The 15,698-nt window shown below is 40.0% G+C and overlaps 1 protein-coding gene across 1 annotated transcript; it reads left to right on the plus strand.

Moving 5' to 3' along the window:
* The first annotated feature begins 11,475 nt into the window (after positions 1–11,475).
* Positions 11,476–12,090, plus strand: LOC122035016 (ethylene-responsive transcription factor ERF096-like). Its single transcript, XM_042594377.1, has one exon. The coding sequence runs from the start codon at positions 11,631–11,633 to the stop codon at positions 11,982–11,984; it is 354 nt and encodes a 117-aa protein (XP_042450311.1). The 5' UTR covers positions 11,476–11,630; the 3' UTR covers positions 11,985–12,090.
* The last annotated feature ends 3,608 nt before the right edge of the window (positions 12,091–15,698 follow it).

The following is a 15,698-nucleotide window of genomic DNA, read 5'->3' on the forward strand; positions in this document are numbered from 1 at the left end:
CACCTTAGGAATGAGTAAAATTTTAAATTTCATTTTCAAGGCTTGATTACACCTTGAAAATTCCTAAAATACCACCTTTTGCCATGATTAGGTTAACTACCTATCCAATTAAGGTTGACACACCCTAACTCATCTAGCGTGATGGAATCACGCTCCTAGGAACCCAAAACCTATTTGAGCTCATTGGGTTCACTAAATATTCACTAGGGATGACTTCCCTAGCAACCCTCCTAATGACCCTCCTAGGCTTTAAAGCCTTGGTCATTTGAGACTCATCAAGATCAACTCTAGGGGTGACTCCCCTTGTGACCTTGGTGATGGTCTTCCTAGCCCTAGGTCTTGTTCCATAATCGAATGGAACATTATAATAAGTGGGCTTGACCACTTGAGACTTAGGTTTGTGACTCAAACCTCTCATGTCCTTGGGCTTTTGTTTTTGACCCTTAGACCCTAGAGTTGACTTCTCCAAATTCTTAAGGATCTTTTCTAAAGTGTCAAGTCTTGACCTTAAGACTTGATTTTCCTTCTCTAATACCTCAATTTTTAATTTGTCATTTTTCTTTGAGGTATTCCTAGGCATATGTCTAGTTGTTGTGGGATTCCTATCTAGGTTTTCCTTAACCTTAGATGAATTAATTCTAGGGTTGGTACTTCTAGTATTGTCCTTATCTAGACTAACATGTTTGACACCTAAGTACATGTATCAGTTTCTATAGTTATCATGCTTATCATTATTGACAAATGCAATAAAGCTACTAGCATGTGTCTTATTAGAATTGCATGGATATGCCTTAAAGAGTACCTTAGGGTTTGCCTTAGCTCCCCCCATAGATGTGCTTGGTCTCTTGTCCTTGTGAGGTTGCCTCCCCCTCGGACATTGGCTCCTATAATGTCCCCTTTGCTTGCATTGGAAGCACACCACGTGCTCCTTGCCCTTGCGTATCGGGACTCCGGCTTCCTTGACCTTTGGCGTCGGTGGAGTCTTCCTAATCCTCTTTGGACATTTACTCTTGTAATGCCCATATTCCCTACACTCAAAGCACATTATATGTAATTTACTTGAAATTAAGTTGCTTGAGTTACCTAGGGTTGAGGATGGATATAAGCTCTATTCTTCATCCCTTCCGGAGGTAGACACTTCTTCTTCTTACTCCAATCTTGAAGAAGAACTCTTCTCCTCTTCTTCCTTAGATGTTGAGTAGCCCTCAACTTCTAATTCCATACCTCCATGATGTGAGCTACTTGGCTCACTTGACTCCTCTTCATGACTTGAATTGGAGCTCTCCTCATGGAACTTAGCCAAGTTGTTCCACAACTCCTTGGCATCGTTGTATCCACCTATCTTACGCAAGACATCATTAGGTAATGAAAATTCAAATATTTTCGTTACCTCTTCGTTGATCATGGATCGGTGGATTTGTTCCTTCGTCCACTTCTTCTTCTCAAGAGGTTCTCCTTCTTTATCCACCTGAGGAATAAAACCTACTTGTACACAATTCCAATTTACTAGGTTAGTCATAAGAAAATACTTCATTCTTACCTTCCAATACGCGAAGTCGTCGCGATCGTAGAAGGGTGGAATCGTGATGTCTTCTCCAAGTCGATCCATTCTCTAGCTTGTGCTCCCCCGAGTGTTAATCCGTCGAAGAGCAACTTTGCTCTGATACCACTTGTTAGGATCTTCGGATAGCCGCTAGAGAGGGGGCGTGTGAATAGCCGACCCCAAATTTTCGTTTCTTCCTACAATTTAGGTTAGCGCAGCAGAAATAAACGTAGAAACGAAAATGGAAAAGGGCAAACCTCAAACGCAACGATATAACGAGGTTCGGAGATGATACTCCTACTCCTCGGCGTGTCCGTAAGGTGGACGAATCCTATCAATCAATCGGTGGATGAAACCCCGGAAAATCGGCTAATAAGAACTCCTTCTGGGTGGAGAAACCTCACCACAATCTCTTTTGCAACAGCAATAAAGGAGTACAAGAAATAAAGCAAGAAACAATGGATAATATGAATGTAAATACACTCTACCAAGTTTGCTTGCCTTCTTCTCGTCGACTGGAGTCCGTTGATGAAGCAGCAACTTCACGGATGATGCCAACAACAGCTGATCAACCAGTCGAGGGAAGCTCACATGAAGCTTCAGCAAAGCTCAAATCGCAGTAAGGAGGAAGAGCAAGAACTCTCTCTGTAGAGGCCCTCGACCTCGATATATATCCTGCACCTGCTGCACCTGTGAAGAAGACAAAGAGCAAAATAGAAATCTAGCCGTTGTGTCGCAACGGCTAGGCCTGGACCGATCAGGCTCCAGCCTGATCGGTCTGGGAGCCATCTGATCGGTCCCCAGACCGGTCAGCCATCTCTGTGAGGGTTGGCTTTAAAGCCTGATCGGTCTGTGGACCGATCAGGCAACGATCAGTAGCTTCCTGATCGTTTTCTGATCGGTCTGTAGACCGATCAGATAACCTACAGCGAACCACTATTTGGTTACTGATCGGTCACCAGACCGATCCAATGCCTTAGAGCTTCCCAGCCCTAAATCCTAAAGCCTTCCCGGTCTAGAGAACGAGCTACCGAACCCTCTCTGACCAAGTCTGGAGAAATGAGCTACCGAGCCCTCTCCGACTTCCATGTCCGGTCCAGAGAATGAGCTACCGAGCCCTCTCTGACCTAGTCCGGAGAACGAGCTACCGAGCCCTCTCCGACTTCCACGTCCGGTCCAGAGAACTAGCTACCGAGCCCTCTCTGACCTAATTTGGAGAACGAGCTACCGAGCCCTCTCCGACTTCATCCGGTCCAGAGAACGAGCTACCGAGCCCTCTCTGACCTAGTCCGGAGAACGAGCTACCGAGCCCTCTCCAACTCTGTCTGGTCCAGAGAACGAGCTCCCGAGCCCTCTCTGACCTAGTCCGGAGAACGAGCTACCGAGCCCTCTCCGACTTCGTCTGGTCCAGAGAACGAGCTCCCGAGCCCTCTCTGACCTAGTCCGGAGAACGAGCTGCCGAGCCCTCTCCGACTTCCCATGCCAAGCTTCCATACTTGGACTTCTCCCGTGCCAAGCTCCCTGCTTGGACTTTTCCGTTCCAAGTCTCCATACTTAGACTTTTCCCATGCCAAGTCTCCATACTTGGACTTTACCGAATCAAGTCAACTCAAGTCGGGTCAACCAGGTCAACCTTGACCGAAGGTTGCACCCACAATCTCCCAAGTTTGTATTCTTGTCAAACATCAAGATACAACTTTTCTATTCTCGTCAAACATCAAAATACAACTCGAGTCAGGTCAGCTCGAGTCGGGTCAACCAGGTCAACCTTGACCTAAGGTTGCACCAACACAACCCACTCAATGGAAGACAAGTCTATCCATAGTGGCTCGCAGACGATGGGCTTCGCGAGTACAGGTAAAGAAGATAAATAACTTTTAAGCTCCTCTAGCACTTTGTCACACTCGGCGTCCCATTGGAATTTGGTGGTTCGACAAAGTATCTTGAAGAATGGCAGGCTCCGGTCAGATAACTTCGAGATGAATCGAGAGAGGGTCGTGATCTACCTTGTTATGCGCTGCGCTTCTTTCAGGTTACGAGGTGAAGGCATATCTTGGAGGGTCTTCACCTTGTTGGTGTTGGCTTCAATTCCCTGCTCAGTCATGGTATAGCTAAGAAAATGACCACTTCTACCCCTTACAAACAATTGTTAGGGTTCAACTTGACTCCATACTTCCTCAGGGTCTAACATGCTTGCTCAATATCTACACATAAATTAGTAGCTTAGAGAGATTTTATTAGTATATCATCAACATATACCTCTATGATTCTACCGATCTCCTTTCAAAACACCTTATTTATGAGCCACTGGTATGTTTCTCCCGTGTTCTTCAGTTCGAATGACATGACATTATAGTAGTATGTTCCCTTGGCAGTGGTGAAGCTAACCTTCTCCTAAACTTTCTTGGTGAGCGAACTTGGTGATATCCTTGATATGCCTCCAACATGCATATCAATTCACAACCAATAGTAGAATCCATCACTTGATCAATTCGTGGTAGAGGATAGTAATCTTTTGGGCAAGCTTTGTTTAGATCTCTAAAATCCATGCAGACCCGTCACTTATTTCCTAGCTTAGACACTAATATTATGTTTACAAGCCAACTTAGGAATTACACTTCCTGAATATATCCAACTTCAAGTAGTTTATCCACTTCCACTCGAATGATTTGATTTTTCTCCACCCCTAAATCTCTTTTCCTTTCCTTGATCGGTAGAGCATCCAGTCGAATATGTAACTCATGTTGCATTACAATAGGTAAAATACCCAGGAGCACATGGGTAGCCCACGGAAAGATGTCATTATTGTGTCTTAGGTAGGTGATCAACTCTATCTTTTTCTCGAGGCTTAGATCGGCTGCGATGTAAGTAGTAACCTCCAATCAGTTGGAACATATTTGTATTTCCTCCTTTACTTCATAGACTAAAGTTGGAGGAGCTTCTTGGATTTTGTTAACTTTGAGCCTCTGAACTTTTCGAGTGGCTGGAGATTCAGTCTTCACAATCTCCACATAACTTTTGCCTGATATAAGCTGGTCTCCTCTGACTTCGCTGATTGATCCATCTACTGGAAACTTGATTTTCTAGCAGAATGTGGAGACAACGACTTAGAATTTATTTAGAGCCGGTCAGCTAAGTATCACATTATACGTCGAGAGTGCGTCTGCCACTATGAAATTTGTCCGGGGAGTCCTCATGAGTGCCTCCTTCCTAAGAGAGATAGCCAGTCGGACTTACCGATTGATTGTACATTATTTCCCATAAACTGTATAGTGGTGTTGTCATCGATTGGAGCTCATTCTTATCCATTTGAAGCTAATGTAACATCTTTTTGAAAATAATATTGACCGAGCTGCCTGTGTCGATAAAAGTTGAATGAACAATATGGTTACTGTAAGTACCCCGTGGTGGTTTTGATGTGATCAAACAAGTCAAGTTAGGTCTTGTTGTGGTTTAATGCTTTGTGTCTAAGTGTGCAGAAACTTAGGAGCACAAGAAATCGAACAAAAGACGCAGCTAGCAAGAAGGGTGGCATGGAAGAGAGTTGACGGGCTCGGTGCGTCTGAGGGACAAGGCGCTACAGAAGAGTACGTTGGTGGACGAGAAGGAAGCATGCAACATTTTAGAGGGACGAGAAGCCAGAGCGGAAGGTTGCTCGAGAATGCTATAAAATGGAGTCGGGTAAGCCCTATTTCGGATGGTCAAAATCACCCAAGCGAGCGAAGTCGGAGTGTAAGACCCAAACAAAAAGTTAACTCGGTGTTAACTGGCGTCCGAGCACCTGGAGCCATTTCGGGTGCTCTGAGTCCGAGCGCCCGGAGCTACTCTAGCACCCGGACCGATTTGGTCCAACTGAGATGCCTTGGCAAGGCGCCTCTGTGCGAAGGCGGTCTGGGCGCCAGGAACCCTTTCAGGTGCCTGAACTAGAAAATTTTATCCAGATTAAGCTGTTGCGATCTGTTATGCTGTGGATAAAGTTTTATCCACACTTAGGTACCTGGAACCCTTCCAAGCGCCCGGAGCAAGGCTATAAATGCAGTCCTGATCTTAGTAGTCAAAACAACACTTGTAACAACTTCTATGCTTATACTTTTGGTTTTTTTTTTCTTTACTTTTTATGCTTTCAGCATTGTAAGAGGTTATTCCGCCTTTGGAAGAAGGAGATCTTAGTGAGTTTTATTTGTTTTGGATTAGTAATCATCCGAGTACAAACCAAGTAAATCTTTCTTGTCTCTGTCTATATTTTATTCATTTATTTTATATTTTTATACAAGTGTTTGCCTAACTTAGTTTGAAGATCGAGAAAGGGTATTAGATTTATTTTTTTTAGGGTTATTCACCCCCCTCAAACTGGCCACTAGGGGACCATTAATTGATATCAAAGCGAGGATGCTTCAAAAGGACTAATCGTCGACCGTAGCAAAAAAAAAAAAATCAATTGCTGGACCAAGCCACATCCCGCCAAAGTTCAAGGCGGGGTTCGCGCACTGGAAACGTCGAATGAAGGTATTTCTAAAACCTAACTTTGAAATTATTTTAATAATCAAGTATGGTTTTGTAGTTTCCAAAGATCAGCAAGGCATAAAGAAAGAAGAGTACCTTTGGACGAAGAAGAAGCAAAGCGATTTCATAGCCAACAGTAGAGCAGAATATCATTTATTAAGTGCATTACCACCTAAAGAAGTAAATCGCATCGGAAGCTACACATTGGAAAAAGATCTCTAGGAGTTCTTGGAACTCCACGAAGGCATATCCAAAGCAAAGCTTGCACGACGGGACATTCTTCGAAGCAAGCTGACAAACATCCGTCTAGAAAAAGGTGAGAAGGTAACCCAACTACAAGCGAAGATCAAGGAGCTAATCACCGGACTAGTCGACCTTGACAAAATGGTAACCAACTGAGACTCGATACGCAATGCACTCAATGCTTTTCCCAAAACTCTAGAATATACTTTGATCATAGACACCTACTACATCTCGAAGGATCTGGAGGTAAGCACCTTAGAGGAACTTTTTTCAACTTTGGAATTACATGAAACTCGATGTGTAGGTACAACAAAAGAGTCAAGTTAGAATCTGGCACTAAAAGACACCAAGAAGTATGAACCTAAGTCAGACTCAGATATGGAAGGAGACCAAGAAGCTTACATGGTAAGAAAATTTAAATTTTTTTTGAAATCTAACAAATTTAAGAAAATGGAGAATAGAAAAAATCTAAGAAATAGAAGAAAGATTCGATGCTACCAATGTTAAAAAGAAGGGCACATAAAGGAGGACTGCCTAGAACTTAAAAAGAAAAAAGATAAGGGGCCTAGGCAAAACAAGCATAAGAATCTCAATGTCACTTGGAATGAAAGCTCATCATCCGAGTCAGAAATAGAAGCATACGCCAGACTAGCACTGATGGCTCACCATGAAGGACAAAGCACCTCATAAGCCAACATCAATGAAGGAGGAGCGACTTCAAATGAATGTAGCGAAGCAGGGGGAGAATCAAACTTTATATCTGACATGGTAAGTGAGGTATGCCTCTTATAGGATCTTGAAAATTTGAAAACTGAAAATGCCAATTTAGTGGAACAAATAGAAAATTTAATAAATTCTACATGCTCAAATTTAGATATTATCAAGGACTAAATTGATATTATAGACTTCACAAGGGTCAAATAAAAAAAATTAACAAAAACATACATTTCTAGAAAATGCTTGATCAATCCAATAGGAAGATACCTATATTGGATTCGAAAATCATGTTTAGTTTAAATTATGCATATTTTCAATTTTAATTTGATTTTATATTTGCCTCCTAATTACCTAATATGATAAAATAAATTTCTTCATACAATTTCTATTCAAAATTAATTAGGTATTAATTTTCCAAAAAATAAGATTTTATTTCCTATATGTAGAATTTTTTTAAAAAAAATTTTTGATTGATATATTATTTTTAACAAATATTATATTTTTCAATTTAATAATATTTCATATATTTATTTTTATAAAATTTATTTTTTGATAAATACTTATAATATTCTCTATCCAATAAAATATTTTTAAATTTTTTGACCAATATTTAAATTTCTATGAATTATTTATCCAAATACTAATTTTTAATATTAAAATTTCTTGAACACTCAATTTTTAAAAATTTAAATTTTTTTATAAAAATTCTTACTCTAATACAGTCTTAGAAAATTTCTTAAGATTTTTTAACCTCAAAACTATTTTTAATCATTTTTAAGAAAAATTCATCTTTTTTAGTACATTATTCTTGTTACTGCCTAAATTGATTTTATTTATTCATAAAAATTTTGGATATGTCTTCTTAACCTTTATAAAAAAAATTTTAGAATTTTTAAATAAAGAAAATAATTTTTTAAATTATTTATATTTAAATTACTTTTAAAATCACAAAAATCTTTTGAGAATAAACTCTATTTTTTTTTTCTTTTCCTAAATGTTAGTCACTGTCTATGTATTCGTTAGATTTTACTTTCAATTTAATTTTGCAAAACCCCTATTTTTAATGTGATCAAAGAGGGAGTTTGAACTTAAGTTTAAGGGGGAGGTACATTTTTGCATATCTAATGTCTTAAATGCATATTCATTTCATTTAATGTATTGTTTTATTCTAACTTAACTTGGGTTGATCCACATCAAAAAAGGGGAGATTGTAAGTACTCCATGGTAGTTTTGATGTGATCAAACAAGTCAAGTTAGGTTCTATTGTGGTTTGATGCCTTATATCTAAGTGTGCTGGAACTAAGAGCACAGGAAGTCGAGCGAAAGACGCAGCTAGCGAGAAGGACGGCACAGAAGAGACTCGACAGGCTCGGTGCGTCTGAGGGACGAGGTGCTATGGAAGAGTGCGCTGGTGGATGAGAAGGAAGTGCGTGGCGTTTCCAACGGATGAGAAACCGAAGCCGAAGGTTGATCGAGAAGGCTAGAAAATGGGTTCAAGTAAGTCCTATTCCGAATGGCCAAAATTACTCAAGCGAGCAGAGCCGGAGCCGGAGCAGAAGACCCAGACAAAAAGCCAACTCGGTGTTGATTGGAGTCCGACCGCCCGAAGCCATTCCAAGCGCATGAATCAGTTTGGTCCAGCCGAGGCGCCTTGGCGAGGTGCCCCTATGCTAAGGTGGTCCAAGTACTTGGAACTCTTTTAGGCCCTCGGACCAAAAAAAAATTTATCTAGATCGAGTTGTTGTGATCTATTGCATCGTGGATAAAGTTTTATCCATACCCAAGCACCCGGAACCCATCCAAGTGTCTGGAGTAAGGCTATAAATACAATCCTGATCTTAGTAGTCAGAATACCACTTGTAACAACTTTTGTACTTACACTTCTAGTTTTGTTCTTTATTTTTTACGCTTTCAATGTTGTAAAAGGCTACCCTACCTTTGGAAGAAGGAAATCTTAGTGAGCTTTATTTGTCTTAGATTAGCAATCATTTAATTGCAAATTAAGTAAATCTTTCTTGCCTCTGTCTATATTTTATTTATTTATTTTCTATTCTTATACAAGTGTTTGTCTAACTTAGTCCGAAAATAGAGAAAGGGTATTAGATTTTTTTTTCAGGACTTTCGGGAGTTTGCTTTATAATATCTCTTTGGAAAATGGCGTGCTGGCCCGCTTAGGGGAGTCACTTGTCACGAGAGCCTTTCCCTTACGAATATCCTAGGCGAGGGCATTCGTGGAAGATGATCCCTGTGTGTCCTCTCTGTTTGGCCCATGTCCTCTAGGGGCATTTAGCTAGAACAGTGTCCTGTGATATGCAATTGGTGAAAGCGACGCCGGTGGCAAGCTGATCGACGGAATGAGTATTTGAGGAAAAGCTACCGGAGGGGGTTGTGTCGGTTGGAACCTGTTTGGACCCTACACTCAGGTTCCCTGTCCAGCGTGTTGGCCAGTTGCGGATATAGCTTCAGCCACTCGACAAATGACACTCGACTGTTGCTTGTCGTTGTTGCACCATTTTAGACTTCTATCAGCATCTCTAGTTCTTCTTACGTTAAGGTTGTTATAGTGAGTCGTCCAGTTTCATCCATTTTCACGTTTCAGATCAGGCAAAGTTCCCATAGACAACGTCAAATATAATCCTATTCAAAAGCTGGGAAGATGGCTAGATAGAAACTCGGCTCTGCTGTTGACCAAACAAAGAATTAAGCAGTCCTACATGTCACAAAGAGCGTTAGTTACCGGACCAGGGAAGAAGTCCCCGACGTTGGCCCTCCAACGCTCAATTGTCAATAATCAATTTTGAGAGAGGAATAGTGAAAGAAACGGTAGCAATGAGCATGTAGAATTATGTAGCATCATGTATCTTTACCTGTGGATGAAGACCCCTTTTATAATGTTACTGTTATGTCTATGCACGGATTAAAAAGCACTTTAAAAAAAGGGTAGGCTATAAAGTGACTCTGACACATTTCTAAAAATTTGCTTGCTAATCTCTATGATTTGACAGGATAGAAGCTTCAAAAGCATGATTTACCTGAAAAATATCTTCTGTCCTTTGTGACACAAAATGTTAAAAAAGTGTAATAATTTATTGGGTTACAGAACTCACAATAGACTATTTTGACCAACGGCTTGAATTACTGGTATAATTCGACCGACTATGACTCACGAGGAATATCCGATCAATGTTTATGAGTACAATCGATGACTCAATTTTCACTCTTTTCTATTTGAACTGCACACAATCAGACATTTAGTATGCACAATCGGATCATACTTCTGAGCACTCGATCTACGTAATTGATTCTTGGTATCATACTTCATCGTTAATTTGTAAAATTAGACTTTGAGACCAGACCGATCGGAGGACTCAATCTGGCAAGCCCCTAATTTACCACTCTGTCCATGCATAGGATTAGAACTCACGTTCCGAGTGATCTAGAAGTTCGATCAAATGTTCTCTTGTTCTAAATAAAATTAATTACCCTTTGACTCTAACTTTGACCCTACGTTAATCGACCTCCGAGATTTAACCCATCCTAAATGGGTCCGCCTTAAATATCGAATCCGACTTCTACGTGCGAAGTGACGTGAATTTATTGTTGACCGAGTCTTGAATTGACCACGTGGTCTCGGTCTCTCTAACGCTGTGCACTAATTAATTACGCATGTGAGAGAGAAATCTAGAATGCCATCTCTTCTTTGCGACAGGTTGACTTCCTGAAACTGACTAAGTAGAGTTGGATTTTGCGTTGTCTGAATTTGAATTAGCCACGTGGCCACGATTCTGCCATCGTACACTATTTACATAAAAAAATTGTACTGTCACATAACTGTTTTCACGTAAATAAATAAATTATTCCTATGATAATTTAAATTAAAAATATTTTTAAAATAAATATAATTTTTTTTTTATCATAAATTGATACTATAATTTATTTTTATTCATATAATTTGTAAATCGACTAGGAAGAATATTTGGGATAAATATAACAGTATTAGAGAGAAATCATAGAATGTCATTTGTTTTTTGCGACTGTTTGACTTTCTTTTGACTTGGCAATGAAGAGTTGGACTTTGCGTTGACGGAGTTTGGTTTGCCACGTGGCCTCGACCTTGGAGGCCACTAATTAAAATAATGCATCTCTTCTTTGCGACCGGTTGACATTCTTTCGCTTTCGCGATGTTGAGTTGGATTTTGCTTTAACCATAACAACCACAACATTATTCCTCTTCGCCATCTCAGAGTCAAATCGAATGGTCAACTGCTGCCATTGACTGCTAATGAATCTAGAAACAATCATTTTTCAATCAAAATATCTAAAAGTTCCACTTTTTTTTTAATCCAAAAAGTGATTGGATAGCCACCTCTCTGACGCATCCACATGCGTCGAACGCAAATTCAGACGTCCTCCCTGATGATTACACGTGGAATATATATACCTACTTAGATCCTCCATCTGACGCCGACAGCATCCGCTGCAATACTCGGCCTAGATTCTGAATTGGGCTGGTGCAGAAAAATTGGAGGGGATCCGAAGCCGCCGCCGCCGCCGCCGCCGCCGCCTTCCGTGCAGGTTTAAATTTGCCGGGAACGGAGCAGTAGGGTTATCGTATTGTTCGTTGATGGAAGGAGGAAAGGAGGAGGAGGAGAAGAAGGAGATCGCCAAGTACCGGGGAGTCCGCCGCCGGCCGTGGGGGAAGTTCACGGCGGAGATCCGGGACCCGAGCAAGCACGGCGAGCGGGTGTGGCTGGGCACCTTCGCCACCGCCGTGGAGGCCGCGCGCGCCTACGACAAGGCCGCCTACGAGATGCGCGGCGAGCAGGCGGTGCTCAACTTCCCCAACGAGGTCCGCCGCCAGAACCGCCCCGCCGGCGGCGCGAGCTCATCGTCGATGGCGGCGGGGAAGCAGGTGATCGAGCTGGAGTGCTTGGACGACAAGGTGCTGGAGGATCTCCTGCGGGGCGACGATGACTGATGAGATCAGCTCATGCGTTATTATTGCATGGAAAATATATATAGAAATAAAGTAAAATGTGCTCCTGCAAATCTTGTATCCAATAACCGTTAACCGCCATGTCGTTAACCGCCATATCTATAAATAATAATTCTGTCGATCCGGTCTGATTAGCAGGTGATCGATCTGGTTGGGTGGTTGTCGGGCTGTTGGTCGTCGAGTCGAGATCACTTTGGTAAGGTCTCTGATGACGACGATTGAAAGGACTGAAAAAGAGTTAAACGGAGACGTATGTCTCGGCAAGACTCCTCTCGAGACGTACCTCTTTCCTTTTTTGCGAGAAAGAAAGAAAGGACTGAATGTTAGACCAAGTTGTCAATTATCTAGGATCGTAAGAATTTATGGAGAGATTTGTCAGAGTCTAGAAAGAAGGAACAAGGAAGGAATGGATTAGAATGAAGATTGAGAGTGCCCCGACTTGATCACTTGGAGAGATTTGTCAGAGTCTAGAAAGAAGGAACAAGGAAGGAATGGATTAGAATGAAGATTGAGAGTGCCCCGACTTGATCACTTCGACATTAAGTCAGTATACGGTAGAAGAGAATGGAGAAGAATAGTAGTTGTTGTTTAGGTTTAGATAGTTACCTCCGCACCCGCAAGGGTAGGCGACCTTTTATAGGGTGGTTGTTAGACTTGTAATACATCATGTATAAACTAAAGGATATATCTACAATAGGATCTTGCTTCTATCAATCTCTAAAGCATAATAGAAAATGAGACAATAACTCATGAATTGCTGACCTAAATCCATTGTTATGTTATGACCTCTTACTTTTCATTGAAGTATCCCCCGAGCTCAGCGGATGTCTTTCATAGGATTGAGTCAGCGAACCCCACGTTTCTTCTCAAATGGGGAAAAAGAAGGTAAAAGAGGAGAGCAAGATTCAGCATGCCCTAATGAACCTTATCTCTTCCCCTTTATACTTGGCCCAACCTATGGGGACTATCCACCATAAAAGTCCAAGTCTTATTAATAACCCATCAATGTTAATGAACCGGATTATTGGATCTATAAATTAAATCCACATCCAATTTAATCCAAACCCTCTTTATATGCTTGAAGCATTAGATCACTTAATTGGATTTAGTTACTTTAATGACAATTAATTCTGTGTGTGTGTGTTAATCAAGTGTGAGCTCAACCTTATAAAGATTAAGTCCACCCATGTAGACTCAATTGGATCTAGTCCACCCATGTGGACTTAATCCTACAGCGGTAGCCGTAAGCTCTTGTTGTCCATGTGTTCCGAGATTTAGGCTTATGTTACTAACATTTTGTAAGTGTCCCGTAGTAGTTTTGATATGATCTATCAAGTCAAGTTAGGTCCTGCTGTCTTTTAATATCTTGTGTCTAAGTGTGTAGGAACTTAGGAGCACAGGAAGTCGAGCAAAAGACGCAGCTAGCGAGAAGGACGACACAGGAGAGGGATGAGGTACTTCGGAAGAGTACGCTGGTGGACGAGAAGAAAACACACGGCTTTTCTAAGAGACAAGAAGTAGAAGCGGACGGTTGATCGAAAAGGTTGGAAAATGGGTTCAGGTGAGTCCTATTCTGGATGATCGAAATCACCCAAAGGAGCGAACCGGAGCAGAAGACTCGGACAGATGGTCAATCTAAAGTTGTGAAGTTTGTGTCAATATGTGTCATCATAACTATAGTAGCACATTTTGACATGGAATTATATCGGATAGATGTAAAAATGAAAGTTGTGAAATTTGTGTCAATACGTATCATCATAATTGTAGTAGCACATTTTGACATGGAATTACATCAAATAATTGTAAAAATGACTTTCCTTAATGGTAGTCTTAACGAAGAAATCTATATGCCACAGCCAAAAGGTTACATTGCTAAAGGCCAAGAGAATAGAGTATACAAACTTAAGAAATCTATATATGGGCTAAAGCAAGCGTTAAAACAATGGAACATAAGATTTAATGAAGTCATTTTATCTTATGATTTCGAAATAATCAATGAGGATAATTGTGTTTATCTAAAAAGGGGAAAAAAAAAAGGAAAGTTTGTTATCTTATCATTATATATTAATGATATGTTAATAGCTGGAAGTGAAATGAAGTGTACAGAAGAAGAAATTCAAGTAGACAGCTAAATAGTCATTTAGGGTAAGTTTAAGATTAACTTATAATCTCAAGGGTCTCACATAGTAGAGAAGAAGAAATTCATTCTCCTACTACCCTTCTTGTCGCTATAGCACATGTCGTACAAATAACATGATACGATGTTTTTCTTTTTACTAAAAAGAGCACATATTTTTCTCAAAAATTTAAGATCGTACAAATTTCGATCAAGACATACCTAATGTCTAATCTTGAATTCAATATATGAATTCAAATATGACCTTAAGCAGATTCAGTAAATAATGGGTTCATTTACTTCGATCATTACATAAATGATCTCATCTTGACACAATATCAAGTGACCTTAACTTATGTGCACGTCTCTATTCACAGCTACATAAGCTGTCTCATAATTAATGGTCTTACCTCTATTTATACTTAATAAATAGAGATGATTACCCATGTGAGTGAACCAATCTCAATCTACCAATATGCTTATCGAGATTTTATTCAAACGTAACAAAAACATATACACTGAATAGATCATAGCATTTTCATGTATCTAATTATCTTTACAATATGTTACATTCTTTGAAGTCCCAAACACTTCACATGTCTTTGAAATGACTCTTTAGTCAATGACTTAGTAAAAGGATCTGCAAGCATATTACGTGTAGGGATGCACTCAAGAACTATCTTTTTCTTGTCAACAATATCCCTTATAAAATTATATTTAATTTTTATATATTTGCCTTTGCTGTGATATTTAGGATCTTTAGAAAAAGCTATAGTAGCTTGACTATCACAGTACACTGTAATAGGACTCCCACTGTCCTTTTCTTAACCAAACAACCTCTTGCACAACTGTTGCACAAGCTATATACTTATCTTCCATTGTCGACAGCGCTATACAAGCCTGTTTCTTGCTATTTCATGAGATGATGCTACCATTTAGCAAGAAGGAATAGCTAGATGTGCATTTTCTATCATCAAGGTCCCCCGCCCTCTGCATCTATGTAGCCACTTAGGCTCATATTTGATCCTTGAAAACAGAGATAATAATTTACTGTCCCTTTGAGATATCTGAAGATCTTCTTCACCGCTTTCCAGTGTCTCAATCATGGGTTTTACTAAAAATGACTAACTAAGCTAATAACATAGCTTATATCAGGACGAGTACATAACATAGTATATATTAAACTACCAATATCACTAACATATGAATTTTTTTTTTGGCTATTTCTTCAAGAGGCTTGAGATACATACTTTTGGTTAGAACAATACCTTTCATTGTAGGTGTTTGTTCAATGTTGCAATTTGATATATTGAAGTGTTGTAGCATCTTAGTAATATAAGCTTCTTGAGACAAATCCAAAAGTTTTTTTGGTCGATCTCTAATGATCTTCACTCCTAAGATGTACTCATCTTCTCCCATATCTATTATGTCAAATTGTGATTAAAGCCATGATTTAACTTCTATCACACACTTCATATCTACTACTTTAGCATGCTTCCTATTAGCTAGAGGTGATTCAGTCTATGGTGCGTAACTAGGAAAGTGACTGATTAGAATGAATAAATTCTAACTAAAAAGAA

Source organism: Zingiber officinale, chromosome 11B (assembly GCF_018446385.1).
Source record: "Zingiber officinale cultivar Zhangliang chromosome 11B, Zo_v1.1, whole genome shotgun sequence".
Classification (NCBI taxonomy): Eukaryota; Viridiplantae; Streptophyta; class Magnoliopsida; order Zingiberales; family Zingiberaceae; genus Zingiber; species Zingiber officinale.